This window comes from Euphorbia lathyris, chromosome 1, assembly GCF_963576675.1.
Source record: "Euphorbia lathyris chromosome 1, ddEupLath1.1, whole genome shotgun sequence".
NCBI classification, from domain to species: domain Eukaryota; kingdom Viridiplantae; phylum Streptophyta; class Magnoliopsida; order Malpighiales; family Euphorbiaceae; genus Euphorbia; species Euphorbia lathyris.
In genome coordinates, this window is record NC_088910.1 from 82,477,312 (window position 1) to 82,502,396 (window position 25,085).

The following is a 25,085-nucleotide window of genomic DNA, read 5'->3' on the forward strand; positions in this document are numbered from 1 at the left end:
CACCAAAATCTTCTAACGGAACCTCCTGCCAATGATAAATAACGAACATTAGATTCCAATATGGGCACATTTCTACAATTTTTTAGTGTCTGAACCCGAAAAAACGCAAAACTTACCCGCGGGCGTGTGAACATCACGCCCCACCATATGGTGGGGCGTATGAACATCATGCCCCACCTTATGGTGGGGCGTACGAATATCACGCCCTACCATATGGTGGGGCGTGATATTCACACGTCCGCGAGTACGTTTTGCGATTTTTTTGAAAAAAATTAACATAAATCATTAAATGTTCAATCGAAAAAATACCTCGACTTCAGGGATTGCGTCATTCTCGTCTCTTTCCGGTGATAACGGATTGCTCACCATGAAACGTGTAATCTTTGATTTCGGAAACAAATGTGTTTGGAAGAGTTTGAGAGAGTTTGAGAGGGTTGAGAAATTTCAATTTTTAGTTAAGGGACGGTAACGTTTTTTTTTTCGGAACTGGAAGTGGGAATTTGAAGCTGGGTATAGTAACTCACTAATGAAATGGTCATAGATAATAAAAAGAAACCACGAATATTCTCTCAATTGGCATCCCCGCATTCACCACCTTGAAAACACATCAAGCAATTTTGGCACTTGTGTTTTAGTGGAAAATAGCAAATTCCATATAATACACGTGTAAATTTACTTTCTATTGTCAACATAAACTTTTGCACTACGGTGTACACAAAAATCCAGAAAACCGAAAAATTAAAAAACCAAATTGAAACCAAACCGAAAATAAGATTAACTAAAACCAATAAATTAGTATGCGTTTTTTAATTTTAAAAATAGCGGTTAATGGTTGTGGTTACGGTTTCAGTATTCCAAAAATCGCAGTTAACCTAAACTAACCGAATATCAATTAAATATTAAAAATATATAAAAAAAATACATTTATTTATATGGGTAAACAATTATTTAGTGCTATAGTTTTACATAATCAACTAATCAGTCCACTATTTAATTATAAGGTCTCTAAATTTTCACTTTTAACAATTTAGTCATTCTATCAAATATTAACACTAAATAAAATGAAAATACGTAAATAACTCTCAGTTTATATGTTACTATCTCTCTAATTTCAATTTTTACGACTTTCTTTTTCTTTTATGTTAATATTGAAATAAGGACAAGGAGGTCACGGGTTCGAGTCTTAGGAGCGGCCTCTTGCCAAATAAATTGGCAGAGGAAGGTTTGCCCCCAGTACACCCTTGTGGTGGGACCCCTCCCCGGACCCTCGCTCAGCGGGGACGCGTAGTGCGACCGGCCGCCCTTTTTTTTATTGAAATAAGGACAAGATTTTATTACTAGTTTTCCAAAAATTTGTAGTCAAATGTTTTATTAGAGGCAATTTTGCCTTTTAGAAATTTATTTTTATTCATTAAAAGTCAGGAACTAATTGGTGTATTATGTAAAACCATAAGGGTTAAATAATTAGTGTATTATGTAAAACCATACGGGCATAATGCACGTACATTTTCCTTTCTACACTAAGGTGCTGTTTGATAAAAACTGAAAATTTAAGTGCCGATTTTTATAATAGCTAAAAATATTAAAATTTGAATTTGTTTGGTTTATACTGAAAATTAAGTTCTGAATGTAATTAATCTGTTCGATAACTACAATATAAAAAATTATAAAACTATAAAAAAAAGCGAATATTATCTTTTTATATAATTTAATTAATTTAAAGCTAAAATACAATACATTAAAACTAAAATAGTGGTAACAAAAATCCAGGCATTATGTTAAAAATAAAAAATAAAAAATTCAGGCATTATAGAAAGGAGGAGTTGAAGTGCACAATTGTAGTGCATCTGTTAGATTAGGATAATGGCATTTGTTATAAAAAAAAAGTATGGATATAATAGTAAACAGGTTTAAATACAATCAAGCAATATATCAGAGTTTTTTTATTTTTTTAACCAACAATATCTCGGAGCCTTATCAATTTAAATTAAAAAAAAAAATCAACTTATCAATTTAAGTGAATAATTTTCATAAAAAAATAAATTTAAATAAAAAATAGTTTAATTGAATAATTTAAATGTCTAATAAAGAACCATTATCAAACACATTTAGGTTTTGTTTGACAAATGACTAGTAGCTGATAGTGATTACATTAACGGTTAGCTGCTTACCTTTTTACTTAGCTGGTTTGACTAGTTGATTGTGTAAACTTAAAGACATGATAAAACATTTACTTGAGATTAAAGGGTAATAATTAGAGGTAAAAACCTCAATAAGCTAATTGAAAAAACTCTTAAAATAAACTTTTACAAAATGAGGTTTTTGGATCCAATAAGCTCTCTCAAACTTCTCATCACCAAGCACCACTATAAGTGGTTTGACTAGTCAAAACTTATAAAGTGGTTTCAAACCTCCAATTTAATCTCAAAAAGCTCTTTACCAAACAGAGACTTATACTAAATAAGTGCTTAATCTATTAATTTAATAGTTTTTTTATTTTATCAAACAAGACTTTAATCTCTTCATCTCGCCATTAACACACCCGATAAAAATTGGAATTCTTTTATTATTTTTATTTACTAATGGTTAAAAACCGAAATAAAAGATTAACCGGCTGAAATAATTAGTTAACCGATTAGTGGTTAACAGAATTTAGTGGATTAGTGTATGGTTAGAGTTTTTAAAAAACGACCAAATGATTAACGGACCGAATGAATGAACTGACTAGTGATAATTATTGCTTATATGGCCCATACTGCCATACATAAATGTTTAACGCAAATCAAAATGATTTATTGATTTTAGAATACTACTACCGATCAATGAATTCTGACGAAGTAAATGGTTTGAGACATTTCTCTGAGCAAGCTTCGAAGGATGAAGAAATATTAGAAATTGGATTCCCTAGCAGTCATTCACTCAAAGAAATCAGAGTTTCTCACCTTTTCTAGAAATCGGCAGCCAAGGAAAGAAATTTAGGTTCTGCCTTTATACGAAATTAGTGTTTAGTTTAGTTTAGAGAAAGAAATCAGTTTTTAATTTTTAAGTTTTACTTTTTTGTTTTTTTTAAATAAAATCTTAACAAAAAAACCCGGGTTCAATCCGGTTCCTGGTTTGATCCTGATTCAGCCCGATTTAATATCAATAAACCGGAGTACTTATAACCGGACCGGACACATGGCCTGTTCCGCTCCGGTGAGTTCCTGTTTTCAAAACATTAGTAAAAACATAACATCCAATAATTTGATTGAAGAAGTAAGATGAACTTAGTAAACCCACATCATAGTTTACTAGCATCTGGCATATGCACATATTTTGTAGGGAAACATAACATGATTAAGAACTGATAATGTAATGCATATGATATGTGTGTTGTCTAAAATCCATGAATCTTGTGTTTGGATGAAATTATGACAATCACATTATTTAATTTGCAGAGAATGACAAGAGTTACAAGTTACACATTGAGAAGGTACCTTAAACTTCTTCTATAAACACTCAAAAACTAATCCAATGATAATTAGCAAACAAGAAAGAAAAAGAAAAGAGATTTGGGATGTGAATTTGTTGTAACACAAAACAAAACATACATATAGATATATACATGAAAAGGGACAGAAGAAGCATTTAGCGAGGTCCAGATAAAAGAGATGGCAACAATGGAGTAGATTCTTTAGTTGTTGCTATAATTACTGGATTGGACAAGTCATAGTCAAGTTTTTGTTCAACTTCCATATCACCTTCTAATACTTTAACCACCATTGACATTGAAGGCCTTTTTGTATAATCCTTCTGCAGACACCATGTTGCAATCTTCATCATGTTACTAATTTCTGCTCTATGTAACTTCATATCTTCGTTACAATCATCCACAAGATCGATTACTCTATCTTCTTCTGCCTTTCTCTCAAACATACTAAGTAAATGCATTCTTTCTTCTGGTTCAGAGTGATCCACATTTCTCCTTCCGCATAACATTTCTAGGACAACTACCCCAAAGCTATACACATCTACTTTTTCTGTTATTATTGAGCTTAACCATTCTGGTGCCAAATATCCTGGAGTTCCTCTCATTGCTGTTACAACTTTGCTTTCCTCTCTGTTGACAAGTTTAGACAACCCGAAATCAGATATCTTCCCATTCAACTTGTCGTCTAACAGAATGTTTTGAGGTTTGATATCTAAATGGATGATCTTTTGGGAACAATCTTCATGAAGATAGTTTAGTCCCTTTGCTATATCAAGAATGATCTTCTTTCTTTGCTTCCAATCAAGACTAAGCTCAGGGGTTTGATGGAATATCCATTTATCCAAAGATCCATTACACATGAATTCATAAACTAGCAGCATATTAGATTTATCAACACAAAATCCAAGTAATCTTGCCAAGTTAACATGGTGAATGCTGCCAATTGATTCAACCTCAGCCAAAAATGATTTCTTCATTGGCCCTATACCGTTGAGACGTTTCACTGCAATCTTGGTGCCATCAGCCAAAGTCCCTTCAAAAACTGACCCAAATCCTCCCTCACCAAGCATCTTGGAGAAATTATCTGTCAAGGCTTTCAATTCTTCGTGCGAAAATCGCGTAGGAAGTCCTGGTACTTGATCAAGGTAATCCTCCTCCAAGTCATCATCCGCATTTCGGTTCTTCTTCCATGCTAATAGCCCTGAAACTCCAATGAAAATAAGCACAAATGGTACAATGCTTGAACTCAATATAATTGCCATTTTGCTCTTCTTTTTTTGCTGAGGAACTACAGCTTCTGCAGGTGGGGTTTGGTCATTTTGTACCTTAAGGTATATGGTAGAGTTATAATGGGTTTGCTCCTTAACATTGTTAATCAAAGAAAATATCTGATTAGGCAAGTAGCAAAAACCATTAGCAGAATCCGAACCATATCTAAAGATCGCAGCTTTACACGAACAATTCATTGAACAAGCATTTCTACAACTCTCTAAATCCACATTTTTGAGATCTTCGTTAAAGGAGGCATAGGTTGTATCAGTGAGCTCTATGAAACTGTGATTTTGCAAACCTTGACAAGACAAGGGAGTAGTTTCAGAACAACCAAGACTAGGCTGCCTGACATCAATTTGCTTGAAATAGGCTTTTCCATTGGCAGTTTCAGCAGGACAACTACACTGCCCATTCGAGCAAATCCCATAGTTACCACAAACAGTAGGGTAGAAACATTCATAACCCGGAGATGAAAGCACATCAGCTACAACTTGCCACCCATTTGTTCCCCATTCATGAACTCTCAAATGCCCATCAGACCAAAATCTTGCATATTGTGCTGATGAGGACTCAGGAATTGGAGTAAACATATCTGGCTCACTTGGCTCAGAAGAATTGGCAAACAATGCAAAGCTACCATTGCGAAGAGTGACATAAGTGGGTTCTTTATTAGTTTTTGTACCAGAAACAGACATTTCTGAATAAACCTGAACTGGATTAGACTCTACTGATGCATACATACCTTCATCGTTGACAGAAAGTGAGAGCAAGTTGAGTTGAGTCCAATTTGTTGGAGACATACTAGGAATGAGTTTGTGGCCGGAAATTAACCTTTGTCCAGGAACCAAAGAATCAGTTGGATGATCAAAAGACTGCCAAACTGTAGAATTGTTATTGTCAAAAAGCACAAGGTTTCCCATTTCAGTCAAATTTAAGCCTGCAACAGACTTTCCAGCAGTACCTGTGGACCAAGCTATATTTCCATCAACATCTTTCAAGACAAAATCTCCATTGGATGTAAGCTGCAATGTGGAGTTGATTCTGACAGGATTGTTTCTATTGGCAGACCAGACTAATTGGGGAAAACCAATAGCAGGTGATGTTATTCCTGAAATACTATTGGTTTGAACAATAAAAATGGCAAAGAGATAAGAATCACAAGTTCCATTGCAGAAGAAACCGCAGGCAAACTTTGGACCAAAGGTTCCTCTGAGAAGGATAGATCTGACCCTTGATCCATCTTGGAAATCAACAGAATGGGGAAGAGATGGGCTATTTTTCCAGGAAGTAAAGAGATTGGCAGTTGGATAATCAAAAGATTCAGCATTTGATAACCAAACAAAAACAAGAAAGTAAACTAGTAAATGGAAAATGCCCATTTGCATCCAAATTCTACAAAAGAAATATGATCAGATAAACTAAAATTACAAGGACGATTGAAGCTTTTCAGTGGGTGACTTTAGGTTAGGTTAGGATTAGCCAGGTCAACTGTCAATGTCTATTTGCCTCCTAAAACTATAGCAGCAAACCGCGTATCCCACACTTCCAATCCAATGGATGATATATATATAATCAGCTAAAGTATATTGAAATTTCCTCAATTGGGGATTTGTCAAAACGGGTGACCCACTAATAGGTACTTTTTGTAATTAGTAATATGCTTAAACATTATCTCATATCTTGCATATATTATTAGTATGAATTCTAATTTAGTATCATGGTTAAGACTTTAAAGTGAATTCTAACCCTTAACAATATCTATTTTTCCTCCTACACCTTTAGAATCTCATATAACCAAGCCATTTGATAGAAGAATTTACAAGTCAACTATGATCTCTGTTATTTTTCTTCTCCAGCATAAGGGAAGGAAGGGGTTGGTAATGGGCCAATTCTAGGGTTTAATAATAAGGCCGCCTTTATTTTGGGAAAATTACAAAATTAGGTCAAATGGGAGGCCCATTTACATATTTAACTCATTTACTCAACCTATTACATATCTAGACTCATTTTATGTGACTTTCCAAAAATACCCCCAATATTTACGCGCGGCTCGCTCCATCCCGTCTGACTTCGCATATTCCATACTATGCGAAGTCTGCGAAGTAAATGTTTGGGTTTGCTTGATGAATTTAGTTCGCATATGCGAAGCCTGGATGTGTTTTGAAGCTAATTCGCGAAGTGGTATATAACAAAAAAGGGCAAACAACGGATTCTAACATTCAAATCATAACATTATCAAAATTTACAACAAGATTGTCACAATAACGACATTCAAATCATAACATTATCAAAATTTACAACAAGATTGTCACAATGAACTCTACTAACTAATCATTTCAAAGTGAAACTAACTAATCCGGTACCAAGATTACGCATCCGCTTCAAAATTGGCACCATGGGATGGACGTGTCCCATGGTGCACCCCGAGATTGACACAACCTCTCCTAACGAATCATTTCAGGAGTCAATGTGTCAATCTTGGGGAAGTCCATCCCTATACAGGAAGGAAAATCATCTTCCCTGCAGCCCAGTACGCCGCCTTCCAGAAAGGGATGTTACGTATTCAACCATCTACAGAAAAAATTAACCGTGTTAGTTATGAAAAAGGACGATTTTGGATTCGCGAAATGAAAATTAGCGAAGCATGCGAATGTAAATGTGCATGGGAAGAAGTGATTTTACTTCGCATAACGATTTTTTCGCGAAGTCTGCGAGGTCTGAAATGTGACTATCTACGTCGCATATCGATGCTTTCGCGAAGTTTGCGAGGTCTGAAACGTAAGGATCTATTCGCAAACTTCGCGAACTAATAGATTCGCGAGGTAGATCCATACGTTTCAGACTCTTTCTCTTCGCAGAACGTCGCGAATTCATCGATTCGCGAAGTAGATCATCAAGTTTCAGGCTCGTTCTCTTCGCAGATCTCCGCGAATTCATCGACTACGCGAAGTGAATTCATGGAAAACGCAGGAAAAACAGCAGATACTTACATTTTTCGCTCCTAACAATATGATAAACTGGGAAGAACGACGGAAATAACGTAGAATAACCATTTCTGGAATGGTAACAAGAAGAAAGAAACCAATTAACGAACAGGAAGATGAAGAACCATGGCTTCGTTTTCTAGGGTTAGGAAGTTGCAGAATCAAGAGATGAAAAGAGAACTTCATTGTGATTTGGAAACATGGTGCAGATTTCATGCAATTTAAAGGCAAATAGGAAGATCAAAAGTCTTCAAATCATTAATGGATGAGCCAAACCGTTTTCGCGCACCAAGGAGAACAGGGGAGAGAAACCGATAGAGTGAGGGGAAGTGGGAAGGGTAAGGGTATTACGGGAAAGTCACATAAAAACAGTCTAGATATGTAGTGGGTTGAGTAAATGGGTTAAATATGTAAATAGGCCTCCCATTTGACCTAGATTTGTAATTTTCCCCTTTATTTTTCCCAAATACATATTAGTAATATATTAAACAAAAGTGAAGAAAAATATATTAAAGAAAAGATTAAAACATTGGGAGACTCGTCTTTGCGAGACTTTACATTAAAATTAAGCATTTAAACCTTTATATATATAAATATATTTACCATCCAGATAAATCTGGATTTGAACCATGAAAGACCTTGCTTAAGTAGAAAAGGCTCCTATCCACTCCAACAAACAATAACATTTAAACTTTCAATTCAACACTAGGACATTAGGAGATGATTGATGTTATTTGATTGAACCGATGTGTTACACAGGAAGTATTATAGAATTTCTCAACACCTGGCTTGCTTTCTCTAGACCTATTGTCATCATTCCTTCTATGATTAAACTATACAAAAGGTGAAGGGAACTATATTGAGTTGGCTCCTTTAAGGACAACTTTCCATTCTTAATAACATTTAAAAGGGACAACTTTCCATTCTTAATAATATAAGGAGCGGAGAAGATTATGCAAAAAAGATTTTCGTACTTAACTGAAGGCCTTTTAAGAGACGTCTCAACTCAAATCGAGTTGCACCTCACCGGATGCCTTTTAATAAATCTACTAATAATTTACTTGGGTTCAGAACAGAAAAGCCATCAGCAGTGTTTCCTTCCAAAAAAAAAAAAAAAAAAGCAATCTGCAGCTGTTATTTATTCCTAACCAAAAACATCTATATCTCCTGTTTCAAGTGGAACAGCAAAAAAGAGTTGTAAAAAATAGAAACAAACGGACTCTAAGTCTTCCAATTTGAGCATATCCTGTGTATAGTTTATAACCGTCCCATTACTCGAAGGTCCTAAAATAAGACATGAGATGAGTAAAATATTCTAGACAGACATAAGCATAAGAACCTTCCTTGAGTGAAACAAAATTCATGTTGTAGCATTACATTCTTCCATAAAACAGCTAAAATTGTGGAAGGAACAAAGGAGAGAGTTTCTCACAATTGAAATAATAATAATAATAATAAACTGAGCATCCACAAAGCTATATCCTAAAGCAGTATAATTGTAATTCTACTACAGAATTCGAGCCAACATAGGCTCTTCAACTAATAATGACATGAGAAAAAGTAGTGGCATTAGTCACCATTTTTTGCGCCCAAATTTCTTAATTCCCAATGATCATGGTAAAAATAAGAAGATTGATCACTGAAGAAATCTGCAGAGTAATCAGCACAAGCTTCTCCAGTCTCCGACCTGAATTCCAACATTATCTCTTAGCTCTCAAATGCTGGTGTCTTTAGGCAGAAAACACAACAAGAGAATGCGATCAGCGAGGAAATGTTTTCAAGTAATAAGGCTAATGGGAAATGCTGCAGTAGGGGGGAAGTACCAAGTACACAACAAAAACATCCGTTAAATGGGTCTGCAAGAACTCACTCAAGTATTACAATGCTCTAATTGGAATCATCTTGATCATCCATCTCCTCAAGTATTACATATTTTGCAGGACTATTTGCTAAACCAGGCGCCACCATGTCATCTTCAGCCATTTGAAGCTTTTGTAGCTTAAGATACCTGAAGACAAACAAAAACTCAAAAATTATTACTTGGATAAGAGATGTATGTAATTTAATGAACTTTTGACATGAAATACAACTTGGATTTCAATAAACTTAAGCGTGACTTTGACAGAAACGTTGTAGGAAGAAACACTGTGGGTCTAACTTAGAAGGAAAAAAGACTGGAGGTTATGTTATATACTGTGTCAACTTTATATGTTAATGTAATCTGAATTTAAGCCTTAAAAACCCATTCACCAACTCTAAGGGCATCAACAACTTCAGTAAAACCCTGACATCTATTCTATCTCTCTTATATATAAGGGCACTATCAATCTCAACTACACTGCAAATGTAGATCAATGACTTCCAAAAAGTTATTTGATCAAGAATAGATTTAAAAAAATACTTAGTTTATAAAACTAATGTGAAACTGATCCAGAAATAGAAAAAAGAAAAATTAACAGGTCATATTCAGACTACTGAATTCTACAACTAATGGTTAGGGTCAACCGATTAAAACAAAAATTAGGGTTGTTTAAAAGAAGATGTGAGCTGACCAACCAGACACAAACTTAAAAAAAAATATTCTAACAAGTGGTTGCCTCAGTTGGCATATCTGACAGCAATATAACTGTTTTACTTTCAAGTTTGATTTAAAAACTCAAACACTGTACAACAAAAACTACTAGAATTTTAGAACTAATGACTGTACCCTGCAGTCTAGTACCAACTAATCAAGGCTAGCCTATCAAGCTTGAAGAATCCAAAGGCATCCATACCTCTTTGTTTAATTGTCAGATTTTAGTCACTCGTACATTTTAGATCCTTAAAAAATACCAAGGAAAACGCAAATACATAAAAGCCAATTTTGCTTGGCCATGGAGAGAAAATGGATAATAGAACGCGAGATGGAATAAACTTTTTCAAGACTATTCTGACGAATGACTTACTTGTACCAATTGAATAAACTGACACCCATCATAATGATGACAAGTCCAACACCTTTCAACCACGTAAATTCATCATGGAAATACAAGACTGCAACCTGTCACACATGATAAATGTTTAGTGCAATGAATTAGTAGCCCCATAATAAGCCGGTACTATCAAAACTGAAAACCAGTTTAACTCCTGATAAATAAGAATATTAGAGTAAAGAAAGAAGTATTATTAGGATTCAATCACATAAAGAATCAATTGGACATCTGAGTCCAGGGTTAGATGGCATGCTTAACTAAGAGAGATTATGGAAAATCAACAAAACACATACATTTGTCGAGAAGGATATACTATGCAGGTAAGCTCTGTTAGTAGTATGGCAGTTACATTCAAAAAATACAAAGAACGGTTTTGAATAAAATTTTGATAAAACACTTTCACCACAAAAATGATTCAGAAGTTGGGAAATCTATTACTGCTGTAATTCGAAGGTTAGTTTTGAATGCAGCAGTGTATTGGCTATGGAGAGAACGAAATGAAGTGGTTTTTTGTCAAAAGGCCTTTGATCCTCATAAAGTGCTCAACAATGTTTATTCTTGTGTTAAGGCTCAGGTACTAAGTAGGAATTGTTATTATAGATCTCCTATATGTAATTGGGAGGTATGGCATTAATGTGGGGACTGGTTGATTTTTATGTAGGTGTTGCTGAGTTTTTTCTATCCTGCTGTAACTTGGGTCAGTTCCTTTTTATAAGGTGTTGAGGTTTTTTGTAGTTGCGGTGGAGGTTTTTTTTTCTTTGGGTTAAGGCTATGCCTTTGTTTTATGTACTTTGTGCTCATTTTGATGTTTAATACGATATATTTTTCATCAAAAAAAAAAAAAAAGGGCGGCCCGGTCGCACTACGCGTCCCCGCTGAGCGAGGGTCCGGGGAGGGGTCCCACCACAAGGGTGTATTGGGGACAAGCCTTCCCCTGCCAATTTATTTGGCAAGAGGCCGCTCCTAAGACTCGAACCCGTGACCTCTTGGTCACACGACAACAAAAATTTAGTATGCTAATGCTTTTTCTTAGTCAATATAAAAGAGAGAAATAACGTAGCAAAAGATCATACCACTATAGTAACTGCCTCCTTCACAACACCAGCTATAGTCACAGTGACAGCACTAGTTACCGAAACAAGAATAAATTCAGTTAACACCTGCAACATCAAAGAATATGTTAATTTCTTTAACATTATCTTAGACCAAAGAGGTAATTTACTCAATTCAGCTAAAATATAATCAGTCCTTGTTGTGCTCAACTATGAATATTTCTTTTCCTCCATTTCACTTTAGTTTAAGCTACATTTTCATAAATGTTTAAGATTGCTAAATCTTTTTCTCCTGCTTCTAGTATCATCAATCCTTCTAGCTTCCCCTTCTCGCACAACTTCAGTATGCCCAAATTTTCTCAGCAATGCATTCACTAGTCTATAATACATTTGTCCAAATCATATCAATCCTCTTCCTCACAACTTTTCCTTGCTAGACGTCATTTGCACTATCCTAGAAATGCACTTATGAATTACCGTTTCATCCTATAATCTCCAAATATCCATCAGCCTGTTTTTATACTGTGCAGTGATCATTAGCACATGCTGTTCTCATTACTTATTTACCTCAACACTGATTTTAATGTCTTTCTGGTTGAATCATAGTGCTGTAAGCTTTTGTTTTAGCCATAGGTATTAAAGGCACACGGCGCACTTAGGCGCAAGGAGGTCCTGGAGCCTTGGTGCACGACAATGGCGTGACCCAGAGCGACACAAGGCGTACTAACAAAAATAAAATTTATAAAACTATAAACGATAATACTTAAATATAAGAAATGATAAATTCTAAAATAAAAATGCAATGAATACTAAACCATGACAATATTCTTAATCATAAATACATTCTAACATGCAATAAACCCCATATTCTAAATCTAAAGATCAATTGTTCAACTAAATAGTAAATCCTAAGATGACTAATAGCTACTCCTTGTCAAAACTCTCCAAATTCATCACTCATCACTCATCACTCATCATTCATCACTATCACATTCCTCATCTAAAACATCATCAAACTCTTGTTCAAGAAACTGGTCCTCTTCATCCTCATCAACAAAATCAGTTCCTCCTCGTCTCGAAGAACTGCAGGGGCTTTTCCTCAAGCACTAGAGGATGATACTTTAGTCCTTTTTCCTACTCTAGTGTTATAAGCACTTTCTTCAACTCCAGCAGCCCTACTAACTGAACCTCATGTTAGATTATCATCTTCAAACACGGGTTCATCATCATCCCACAGTTCTCTCCATTTGGCTGCTTATGTTTCACGTATGTTTTGTTTCTCTCTTCTGTTTTTCTCTGCTTCTTTCTCTTTCAGTAACTTTGCGACTTTGTATCTTCCTCTTCTAATTCAAAGTATCTTTTTTTTTTTTTTTTTGCTTATTTTGGACCCTTAGATGTGTCTAATCCAAGGGTGAGTATTAAACCTACACTAAATACTTCAAAAAACCCTAAAACTGCACATATGTCAAAAAGGCGCGTGATGGCGCACCTGACGAGCGTCAGGGTGACTGCACCCACAATTGAGGGTGTTTAGGCGCTAAGCATGGAGCCTTGTGCGCCATGTCCCGTAGGCGCGCCAACCATGGTTTTAGCTAATGCTCTGAAGCCACACTGATCCGTATCAGATTCCATTCACCCTCATTGCTTCCACCTATGTTTTGTATAGTGATGCCCATATATCTCAAATGCCATGTGAGCTGACCCCAGAACACCCATTCCCCATTTCATTGCTTAAATTGCATGTACATGTTTTACTGCTAATTAACTAAAAACATTTTTCAAGATCTCTTTATTCCTGTAGCTTTTTGTTAATCCACAGTAGAAATTCATCTGCTAAAACCATATCATCAGAAATCATCATGAGCCAAAAGAAAATCATCTTTGATCTATTTTGGCAACTGATCCACAACTACAGCCAAAAGATAAAAGGCTCAAGGCTGATCCTTTGTGTGATCCAGCTTTGATAGAAACTTCAAACCATTAGCAAATGCCTTCCTGTGCATATCCTTCAACACCTTTATATATTTATTACTTCTTTCCAGAGCTACCCTTAGGACCACATGTGCATTATGAATCAACAAAGAATGAAAAAGGTCTTTATCTTTTCTCCCAATACTTCTGAATGAATTCACCCATGAGAAAAATTATTCCAATTGGTCAATTTTCTTGAGCAAGACCAATTGGATATTTAAAGAATGCTGTCCTACCATTTGATTAGCTTTCATTTACTCTTTCCCAAATCTTTGTGCTGTAACTCATAAGCTAGAGACGTCTATAGTTTGAACAACTTTGAAGCATGAAACTGAAACTCACTGGAAATTTTAGCTATCATTTTTAATATTATTACTCTTACAATGATTACACAAATGCATAAACCAAGTTTGGACTAGATCCATACCATAAAAAAGGCTAGTGTTCCACCAAAAAACATCAACAAGCAACTCCGGCCAATGTGCCATGAATTATCGAAGTAACTACTCTTCTTAAATTCATGCCATGGATCCAAAATAAGAGAAAGAAGACCAGTTACTATTGCCATCACTGGAGTCAGATAGCTCATCAACGTAAGCGGGTTTTTCAAGCCTGAAAATTACCCAAAAAGAAGCAATACTATATGACAATATAATATAAGTTTGAACAAGATGTAACTTAAGCACAAATTGGAATAATGACATGAATAAAATTCCATGAGAGATCCATGAATCATCCCAATCAAGACATCAATCATGAAAGAATTAAGGCAATATAACAACTCGCTAGTCTAGATTGGGAACATAATTAGATATTTCTTGTCAAAAATTTAACTAAGAGCATATTACTCAACTCAAAGAACAATTTTGTTCTTAAACATAGATCAGGTTAGTCCTTTATTTTGTTAAGCAATTAAGGAAGTGAATAAGAATAACTATCTCATTCCTTGCAAATGCATTTCAAAGCATAAAGACAATGTAAATAAAGCCATCATCACTGTAAATTGAAAAAAGAAAAAGAAAAGGCAATCAGGGAACATAAAGAATGAAAAGGCCTACCATATTCATCTTTCTTTGTATCAGTTTGGATTGTTGTGCATCACCAAATTGACAAATCAAGTTCCAAGAGAAGGAACAAACAAAAGCACAAACAGGAAAAAGAGAGAGTAAGCAATTCTATCGTCTATTAGAAGATCATAATACAAATTATGAGATGTCCACATTTGAAGCTCCACAACATTAAGCTAGTATCAGATAATACCTGCAACAGAATTTGAGTCATGGACCAGCGAAACCCAGACATAACAGCAGCAAGCATGACAAACACAAATCCCCAAAGGTCAAATTGTGTCTCCTTTGCCACTGAATAAGCAAAAAAAATGGATGATAAGAGCCAATCCTGGAACAAAGGAATGCCTGATAATTGCTAATGAAATCATTTCATACAAACTTCAGTATTGGTTGTGCTCCAAAAAGAGACAAGAAGTAAAACAATGACATACTTATTGTTGTTGTCATCTACCATAAAATAATCTTGTATGTCAGTATCATTTAGCAAAAAGTGTTGGACAAAATCATATAACCAAGATTTCATCATGATCCAAATTTAAATTCAAGTACATGGGAATATTTATCAGCACAGAAATAAGGATTGCATGAATACATCAAACATTCTTTAACCCTTCCTTTTCTAATGATTCAAACAAAGGAAGACATCATATAGTTCTCCACTATCTAAAATCAACTCTGCTGCTCCTTTCCACAAACCGTGGAGCAGCTTAAATAGGATTGCAGCCCTAGTACTAAGAGAGAGATTATAATTTGAGAACAAGTAACCCCCCCCCCCCCCCCCCCCCCCCCCCCCAACTAACTAAATCAGAACTGAAATTTAACTTTAAATTCAAGCTTATCTATTCTGTTGCTAGACCCCTTTTCTTCCGATGATATGAGTAGGACATACAAAACATAATAGCATAATGTGTGAGCAAAACAGACTTCCATATAAGCCGATACAAAAATCCATTCTATCCACATACATATGCTATGCCAATGGAAAATATTTTCTACATTTGTGCCAAAATTTAAACAAAAAAAAAAATAAAAAAATAAATTCTACTTAAGATCCACAAATCAACATCTCTGTTGCATTTTACAGTACAACATGCATATATTTAAGGAAAATTCATCATTAACCAACAGAAATAAGAGGGATTTAATTGAAATAACCTAAAGAAATTATTATAATAATAAATCCCTGCCAAATCCAAATCATAGTTCTGTGCACTATACACAACACTGATAACTACCTACGAATGTTCCTCGTTGACCTTCTGACCCTTCCCCTGATACCAACACCCAAAAGTCCTGCCTAAACTACATTATATTCAACAAACATGATCTAGTAGGTACCTTAACAGTAACCTTCACGTCCCATTCCTGTAATTTTTTTAAATGGTTTTACTTTAACATTTGAGTCCTGTAATTGTTGTAAGTTGCATGCAACTCGATATTTCCTTGATAGTCAAGTCTAGTAATAGTTCTAATCCAATCAACTAATAGTAATAAGTCAAAAGTAAATAAATGCAAAATAATTATTCAAAACTGAAAACCGTAAAATGAGAAGCTGCTTACCCGTCAGTAATACTCCAATAGAGATTACCACAATGATACCTAAAAGGTTAATGCTTGGAGACTCCAACCTTCAAAATAATCATGTGTTAGAAATATGATATTCAAATTTGAAGAAGTGGGACAAAAAACAATATGAACAAACTAAAGAACCGTGCATGAATTACCAAAAAGAAAAACAAAGAAGCTAAAAGTCGGATAGGATACTTGAGCATCCACAGGAAGTAATGGGGTAGGAAAAAAAATGGTCTATAAGATATTCACCTGAATGCAAAAGCAAACAGGAGGAGAAATATAGGAGCAGCCGATTTACACTGCAGACAAAATAAAAATGTGAATATGAATAAGAAACCTAGGGAAAGAAAAACTGCAAATATCAGATTCACAAAGTAATAATTTCATTAAGGAAATTCAGGATGCCAATGGATATTGAGTAGAAAATAGTACAAACCATTGTCGCAAAAGTAACAGATATGAAAACGAGAGATGCATTGCTCAGGTTAACATCCAATGCTGTTCCAAGAGCTGTTGGTACAACTGTGAAAGGGAAAGTCCATCTGTAGCATTAGTTGATAGAAAAGTTAATTTAACAAGTTATAAAAAAACTAAAATCATTAGTTAGAGGACAACAAAAACTAATAGAAAGAAAGAGACTGATAAATGAATATAAGCATAAGAGCAAAAATAACGGATGAAATATTCATTTAAAATATGATTTAAGTTCTGCATCTTTGAATTATAATATAGCCCTTGCAAATTCTTCCAAAAACAATTTCCCATGAATATTACTCGAAGGGGGCATGTCATAAATGTGAAAAAGAAAAGGGATTTGATTTTCAGTTTTAATGAACTAACCCTTTGATTCATTATTACCCTTTTCCTTTGAGAAAAGACCTGCATTAAAATAGATTAAATTTGTTGAAGTGAACGCGAGTTTGATATGATACCAGGAGCTCTAGTGGGCTGTATAAATTTCAAAGCCACAAATGAAAATGATTCTTTAGGCCAAAAAGAAGCTAACAAAAAGCCTGATTTAGAAAACAAAGATAAAAGAAAAGCTTTGGACGCATGAAACCGTTTGCCCCTTGGATGAGTTGTAGTAGTAATAGCCTAGAGCTAGGTTGCATGCATCCAAAAGCTGTGAGGCTACTACTGATTCAGTTGAGTGAAACAACTGATGCACTGGAAACGATCAAAGATATGAGGCAAGCGAGCACTTCATGGTTTTACAGTGATAAATGAGCTTTCTTAAAAAATATATCAATTCAAATTTCATTAGAACAAATGACCTTGGTTTAGAAACTTTTACGAACTATAAACAAAACATAATGTTAATTTGAGATCTTGAAAATCAAACATGAAAATAGACTACATTGAGATTTTGGGGTTATGGTAAGGTACATATTTCTAACATGCCAATTCTGAAATCATAACATTGACCATTTCAACAATATGCACAGAGAATGCTGTCTAGTGCAACCCATTTTTTTCAAAACTAGTCCTGGTCATAAGACTATAGAAAGAATGGCTAAAGTGTCATCTATTTCTTTTATAAATAATTCTAATTTTTATTAAGATTTGGAAGAATAAAAAATAAGCTGTTCATATAAAACCAACGTTTCAAATAACAACAAACAAAAAGTTCTATGGTTGTATGGACTATCAAGTTTTAGCCACTTAATTTTTAATTGCTTTTAGCAAGTTTAAAAATTACCTTGTGATTGATAGTTATTAGATTAAATAATAAAATATTAATTTCTTCAATCTTAATCACATTGTTGGAATTAATACAAAAACCAAAAGTACAAATTGATTAAAAACAATTGCCAATTAATCCACAAAAACTTTTGGATTGTTCTAGCCAATGAATCCTTTCACCTCTAACTTTCTCAATTAAGGCAATGCAAGAGCAAAAAATATAAGCACTATAATGCCATTCATCATTGTATTGTAATAATCGATTCTTCCTAATAAAGAAAAATAGAACATGTATAAAGTTACCTCTCATAAAATAATCGTTCCATGTCATAGAAGAATTGACTTGAAATCTTTGAGACCAAAAGCACGTGATAAACTTTGACATAACAGCTTGCATGGTAAAATGAACTGTATTCATCAATAATGGGGCTGGAAATTTTCCCATATCATCTCCTAGGAGAGTTTTATTGTACCTATGAAAACCAAAACGGCCCCCCAAAGGGAAAATTTAAATTATATGCGCATGCAAGGCAAAGGAATAAAGATGCAAGATCAATTTATTGTTTAAGTAAATGAACTTACAAGGTCAAAAATGTGCTGAAAGTGTACCAAACAAGTATGAAAAACAAAGTCTTCAACACATCTGATGTAGAGAGAGGACTCTTAGTTTTTATTGGCAACTTTTCAAGATCACCAAAAGAATCAGTATCACTGTCAACATTATTCACTGAATGTATGTCCCCTGGAGATACATTTTCAATGTCAAATGGCACATAATTATCTTTCTCTTTTTCTTTTACTCTGTTATGTATATTGATTTCATGATCCATGGTATGTATACTGATTTCATGATCCATGCTGTGTATATTGATTTCTTGATCCATGGTATTACTCTTATTCAGGAGCACACTTCCCTTACAATAATTATTTCTGTATTGATATCTTTCAGTACCTACTTCTCCATTCTCTCTCTTATCTTAGTCAAGCAAAGCAAGCTCAAAATCAGAATCCTCAAAAGTTGCATCAGAACTCCCTAGCTGATATTCAAAATTAACTTTTCCATCTTCATTGCTCCAGCGTAACAAAGAAGTGAATTGGTGAACCTCGAATTTCACTAGAATTCTTAATATGCCCCGTGCACTCAGTCTCTTTATTGTCAAAGCAACTTTCCACCATTTCCCTCCGTATTATAAGTTGAGGCCATCATCTTTACACTCCAAAACAAACCAATGCGGCATGCCTAATGGCGATTCATTGCACTCAAAATTGGAACACAAGAGTCAAAGCAACATGAATCGAGCCCATAATACAAAGCTACATATACATCATTTGGAGCAATGATTTCCAATTCCAAACCTCAGAATGATATAAAATACGGTCCAATGAACAGAAATAGAATATGACGCCGACAAATTTGATTATACCACGACCTGCTCCAATAAAAAGTAGACAAATCCCTCAGGAATCAAGCTCCATGCCGAGAGAAACAGATGAGATAAAACAAAGGAAAAAAATGCACAAAATCCGTGACAAGTACAATTTAAAATCAAAGCAAAAACACATTTAGGGTTTTCTCTGAGACCAGAGTATAAGAATCAGCGAACCAAAAGAAACAATAAAAAAATGGAAAAGAAAGAATACAAAATGATGAGGAAATGGATGAAAGAATACATCATGGAACTCACCTGAAGAATTCAAGATATTGTTCTCTAGAAAACCAAAATCTGAATCTTTAGTTGAAGATTTTTATATATGTGAAATCTGAGAGCTGAGATCTGATCTCAAATAATTACAAAATATATCTATGAGAAGAGTAGCTGGTGTGTTTGGTACTTCGGTTGGGGGCATATTGTCAATGTCCTGTTTGCTCAAAAACGTTGATTTTAAGACATCATTATTTTCACCAGATTTTTATTAAATAGTCCATATCTTTTATTGGGTATTTACCATAAATTTTACATTTAGAATTTCAATTCGGTATATGGTTTTTTTAATTTGCCCGATTTGTTGGTTTGAGGTCTGTCGGTTAACCTTTAAATGCATAATCATTTTCTAATTAAAACTTTATGTGGGTAACCATTCGAATTTAGTACATATCTATATATGTCTTATTTTTTAAAGGTTTTTTTTTATCATTTTTCTATATACTGTTTTTCTTTTTTTTGATGAAAGGCTGGGACGAGTTCAGACTTGCATTCGGACATCCCAACTATGTTGGCACCCTCTTGGACAAGCCAAAACAAACCTAAATATTATTTAAAAAATGAAAGAATGGTACAAGAAAGAGTCAAAGAATGCGTAAATGTGAAACGTTACATAAATCGTCAAAAACAAAAGCCTGACAGAAGTCAGGAGCGGAGTGCCACCAAAAAAGAGTTGAAGCCGTACTCCCAAAAAGAGCCAATGCGTCCACTGGTTTGTTGCCCTCGCGATAAATGTGAGTTACGATGAGTTCCATTTGGGAGCATAATTGTAAACATTTCAACCATTGCTGCCTTATAGTCCAAGGGACAGTTTTTGATCGACTTTTGAGTAAATGCACAGCCAGGCTTGAATCTGATTCTATCCAGAGTTTGAGCCAGCCTTTCTCCCAAGCCATTTCTACCGCAAACATCACAGCCCGAATCTCCGCAATGAACGCAAAGCTGTCAGCAATCGGAAAGACGAAACAACCTTTCACAAATCCTCTGTTGTTCCTGTATATTCCGCCCGCGCCTGCTGCCCCGGGGTAACCCGAACAAGACCCGTCCGTGTTCACTTTTAACCAGCCAGTGCCTGGGGCAAGCCACCGTACCTGGACGATATTGGGAGCTGGAGGAGGGCGGGCTGACGCCGGCTGTGTTCCTTGCAGATGAAAGCGAAGAGCAGTGATAGCATTTTGGATTGAAGGCAACTCACCATTGAAGATAGCGTTATTCCGGAATTTCCATATTAGCCAGGGGCAAGTCACGATAGCAACAGCCCATGCCTTTACAGCACCTTTCCGAACCCGGCATCGTAGAATGTCCTCAAAAAAGTTCGCTACAGTAGATGCGCGAGGCACGGGCAAACCAAATCTTGAGCAAATAAAAAACCATAGTGCAGCCGCAAAATTACAGGTCACAAACAGGTGGTCCGAGGATTCCACGCTACTGTTACAAAGAACACAGTTGCTAGCCAAGGAAAAGCCAAATTTCTGCAGAATATCATGAGTTGCCAGTTTACCGTGGAGCAGTTTCCAGCAGCACGCCGATCTACTCGGAGGAATACATCTGTGCCAAATAAAAGGGGCCCAGCTAACCTTATCAGCCGTGTTGGCCCTAAGGTTATAAAAGTCCTTGGCCATGTAGGCGCCGCTCGCCGACGGGATCCAAGCACAGAAATCCATCTCGTCAATTCCCCGCTTGACTTGCAAGATGTTGTTACAAACGTTTAGGGGCAAAAAGTCTATATTGATCCATTGATCATCATCTAAAAAGTCCTCAACATTCCTGTAGAGGCGTGTCTGCCGTTTTTCTATGATGCTTAATTGGTGAACATTCTCCTATTGGTTTAGTATTTGGCATTTTTTCTAACCTTTTGATGTTGCTTTTTCTATACTTATTTGTTTTTTTTTTATTTGTGATTGTATTTTATTTATTCAAATTTTAGATAATTTTTCTTTTTCATTTTGTGTTTATCGTGCGGTTGTTGTTTTTTTACATTTTTACTATCATCTCACTCCTTTAATTCTTTTGTTTCTCTTCGGTATCATCGTCACTCCTTTAATTCTTTTATTTCTCTTCGGTATCATCGTCAATGTTATATACCATATAGTCCTCAACATCTTCTTGTTCTGCAACATCTACCTTAGCATCAAGATTAGATGCTTCTGGTGCATCTTCCCTCCACTCTTCCCTTATCTCTATGATTAGCTTTGCTTTGATCTCTTCAATTACCTTTGTATTGATTTGTGCAATTACCTCTACCATTAACTCTCCCTTTGTCTCTGCTCTCATCTCTTCCCTCATTAATGTCGTCTCTCTTTTAGTCTCTTCCCCCAACTCTGGCACATCTCTCGTGTTATTTTCCCTCAACTCTCCCCCATCTTTTCCATCAACTCTGTAATGGCCTCCATCTTAACATCATCTTCTTTCGCTTTGTTTGTACACTTTCTTATTCCTCCTCATCTACATCTTCATTTTTCTTACACCTCTTCTCGTTTCTCCTATTCTCCTCCTTATCCTCTTCCACCTTTTTTTGTTCTTCCTCCCCCCCCCCCCTCTAACTTCATCTACATCTTCTTCTTTTTCCACGGTCTTATACTTCTCAAATAAAATATTAAGATCTACCACATAATCGTCGATATAGTCCTAAAGTGATTTATGCCAGCCACAAGCTTTTCATTTTCCTCCACCATAACTTAAGATTATGGAGCTTCAAATGACTGCAAAATGAAATATCTAACTACCAAATTGTAACCAAAAGCACAAACCGGAAACAACACATATTAAAGGTCTTCATATACATAAACATTTTTACTTACTATGAAAACTTTCACTGCTTCTTTGAATATCGAGTTTTTTTTTTTTTTGCAGTTATCTACTCATGCTTGGGAGGACGTTACTTTCTCTTTTAAGATAGACTTTACGTGGCACCTTCCATACCTCAAGTATCCAAACATGTACAAAAGTTCAATTCAATTCAAATATGTTGATACACATCTAAAACCAATCAAATATATATACGAATCATACTTGGAATGCTTGTGCTAACCCAATAGTTGATATGGGACGACGCTATCAATCTTCCCTTAACTGGATTTCTCAAACTTTTCGTTTTTAGACGAACCAGTTATGGCCTTTCCTATAAGTCTCATCCCAAGCAATTATTCCCCATGGAAACTCATTAAAAATCTTAGGAAAGTCAGTGAGGTCGATAATATTGCTATCCACTGAATGTGATGGATCAGTAGTGAAGAAGATCGTATGTATACCATACAATATCGCCATGAATACTACATCGTCGTCTTCTTCACCGTGCCAATTTGTGCTGTCGAAAGCTTTATATATTTATTTATGTGTTAAGCTCCAAATTCCTGCAAAGTACATGTCTATCAATCTGTTATCCTTTTTTAATTGACTCATCCTTTGATAAATTGGCTTCGTATAGCAAAATCTCAACCCGGTGATCAGTCTGAACTCCAAATTTAAGTTCAACTCTTTTGTAGTTGAACCACTTCTCTATATGTTTTGGGTTTGGTGGAGTAATCTCTCTAATTATTATACCATGGTATATGAGAGTAGATAATGTGCACACTTACATATCTATCAAATGCCTGAAAGAAAGTGCACTTAAACAATTCCATTTGGTCTTTTGACAATCTGCTCGTCACTTTCTTCATTACCTAAGTGTTAGCCCTCACCGTGATTGATGCCTTCGTATTCAAACTGAATAGTTACTTGAGTTTGATGTCTTTAATACTATCATCAAAAGGTACTCCTCTCTTTCTCTTCTTGGAATCCTTCTTACAAGCATCCTTGGTTGAAACCTTCACAAAAATGGAGCTAAGTGTAAGGGAAACAAGAATTACTTTACAATTATAAACTTCTTCGCTCCACGAAACAAAAACAATTAAATTATACTTTGTAGTTGAAGCAACTGCGTAACAGATGATAAACTACGACTCCGTAGTTTATACAATCCTTTCGTAGTTTGTGTTCCTTCCACTGCGGAAAGGTTTTCATGACCGCGAAATTAACTTCCTGATGAAATAAAAGGATTTCTAACATTCAATCACGCAAAATACATTACAAATAAGTTTCCAACAAGTTTCTAATATGTAGCAGCATGACTATGGCCCTGTTCTTTATCACTTAATTTCAGTAACAATCAGTTCAGTTCAGTTCAGTTCAGTTCAATTCAATTCAGTTCAGTTCAGCATTCAGTTTCAGCATCCAGTTTCAGCATTCAGTTTCAGTATTCAGTAATTTATCATTATTTATTATATTATAATTATTTATATATAATTTATTATTATTATTATTATTATTTATCTATAATTTATCATTATTTATTATTATTATTATTATTTATAGTTTATCATTATCTATAAATTAGATAAAAGTCAAGAAATGATAGTTTATTAAAGTATATATGGTTTAATAAAAAAAATAAAACTAAAGTATGCATCCATATTTAAAAATTAGGAATTACATCCATATTATAAATTATTTCTCAAATTTATCCAATTTATCAATGTTAGGGATAAAATTCTACCATTTTAGAAGTTAGAGGTAAAATTACTTCTGACCCAAAACGTTATTTTTGCACTTTAATCCTTAATTAAAATAAAAAGTTAAGAGTTTTGTATTCATATGAAGATTCGTATTTAATTTCATAGGCTTTAAATTATATATAAATTTGTGTTTGTATGTAATTTGTATTTTTAATTTAAATTAGACTTATTTTTATTTAATGTCACATGCTTTTATCGAGCCAAGATTTTATCATCCCGGGCTTTTATTTGATATTCAATTTAGTTTTATCTTTAATAATATATTTATTTATTATTGATATTATTAAATTTATTAGAACCATTATTATTATTATTATAAGTTCATTAATGTCCAATAGTATCATGAAAATTATTTTAAAGTCTAATATCATCATTATTGTTAAGTTCGGTTAAGTTCGGTATCATTCAGTTAAGTTCAGTAGCATTCAGTTAAGTTCAGTATTCAGTAGTATTCAGTTAAATTCAGTTCAGTATTCAGCAGTATTCAGTTCAGTTCATTTCAGTTCAGTTCAGTTCAATTCAGTTCAGTTCAGTTCAGCGATAAAGAACAGAGCCTATGACCATTATAAGCTTCAAATCACTAGAAAAACTACTAAATCCTAAACCATAAACTAGTAAACCTAAATCGCAACAAAACCCTAAACTTAAACCCTAAACATGCAATGCGATTATCTCTTACCCTCTTTTCGACCTTTCAATTGATTCGCATAAAAAAATGGCACCAAAATCGCATCAGAAATCGCACAAAAAATGCAGTCGCATAAACAAGCTTCACAATTTGTAA

General features: G+C 34.7%; 2 protein-coding genes across 3 annotated transcripts; both read right to left on the reverse strand.

Annotated features, from left to right (window-relative positions):
• Positions 1 to 3,376: 3,376 nt before the first annotated feature.
• LOC136203620 (G-type lectin S-receptor-like serine/threonine-protein kinase SD2-5) lies at positions 3,377 to 6,268 on the reverse strand. Its single transcript, XM_065994819.1, has one exon. It carries the CDS (start codon positions 6,124 to 6,126, stop codon positions 3,628 to 3,630), a length of 2,499 nt encoding a protein of 832 aa, XP_065850891.1. The 5' UTR covers positions 6,127 to 6,268; the 3' UTR covers positions 3,377 to 3,627.
• Positions 6,269 to 9,027: 2,759 nt separating this feature from the next.
• Positions 9,028 to 19,903, reverse strand: LOC136203639 (probable sugar phosphate/phosphate translocator At1g06470). 2 transcript variants are annotated; one of them, XM_065994840.1, is made up of 14 exons: positions 19,731 to 19,903; positions 18,628 to 19,475; positions 18,349 to 18,518; positions 17,203 to 17,241; positions 16,799 to 16,884; positions 16,612 to 16,661; positions 16,351 to 16,418; positions 14,981 to 15,081; positions 14,779 to 14,791; positions 14,148 to 14,332; positions 11,771 to 11,857; positions 10,671 to 10,765; positions 9,596 to 9,733; positions 9,028 to 9,453 (listed from the first exon to the last, which is right to left on the reverse strand). In XM_065994840.1, the coding sequence occupies exons 2-13, from the start codon at positions 18,927 to 18,929 to the stop codon at positions 9,613 to 9,615; spliced, it is 1,317 nt and encodes a 438-aa protein (XP_065850912.1). In that variant the 5' UTR covers positions 18,930 to 19,475; positions 19,731 to 19,903; the 3' UTR covers positions 9,028 to 9,453; positions 9,596 to 9,612. The 2 variants fall into 2 exon arrangements, with proteins under 2 accessions (XP_065850912.1, XP_065850919.1); XM_065994847.1 differs by lacking the exons at positions 17,203 to 17,241; positions 18,628 to 19,475; positions 19,731 to 19,903 and having other exon boundaries at positions 16,799 to 16,904; positions 18,349 to 18,512.
• Positions 19,904 to 25,085: the final 5,182 nt, after the last annotated feature.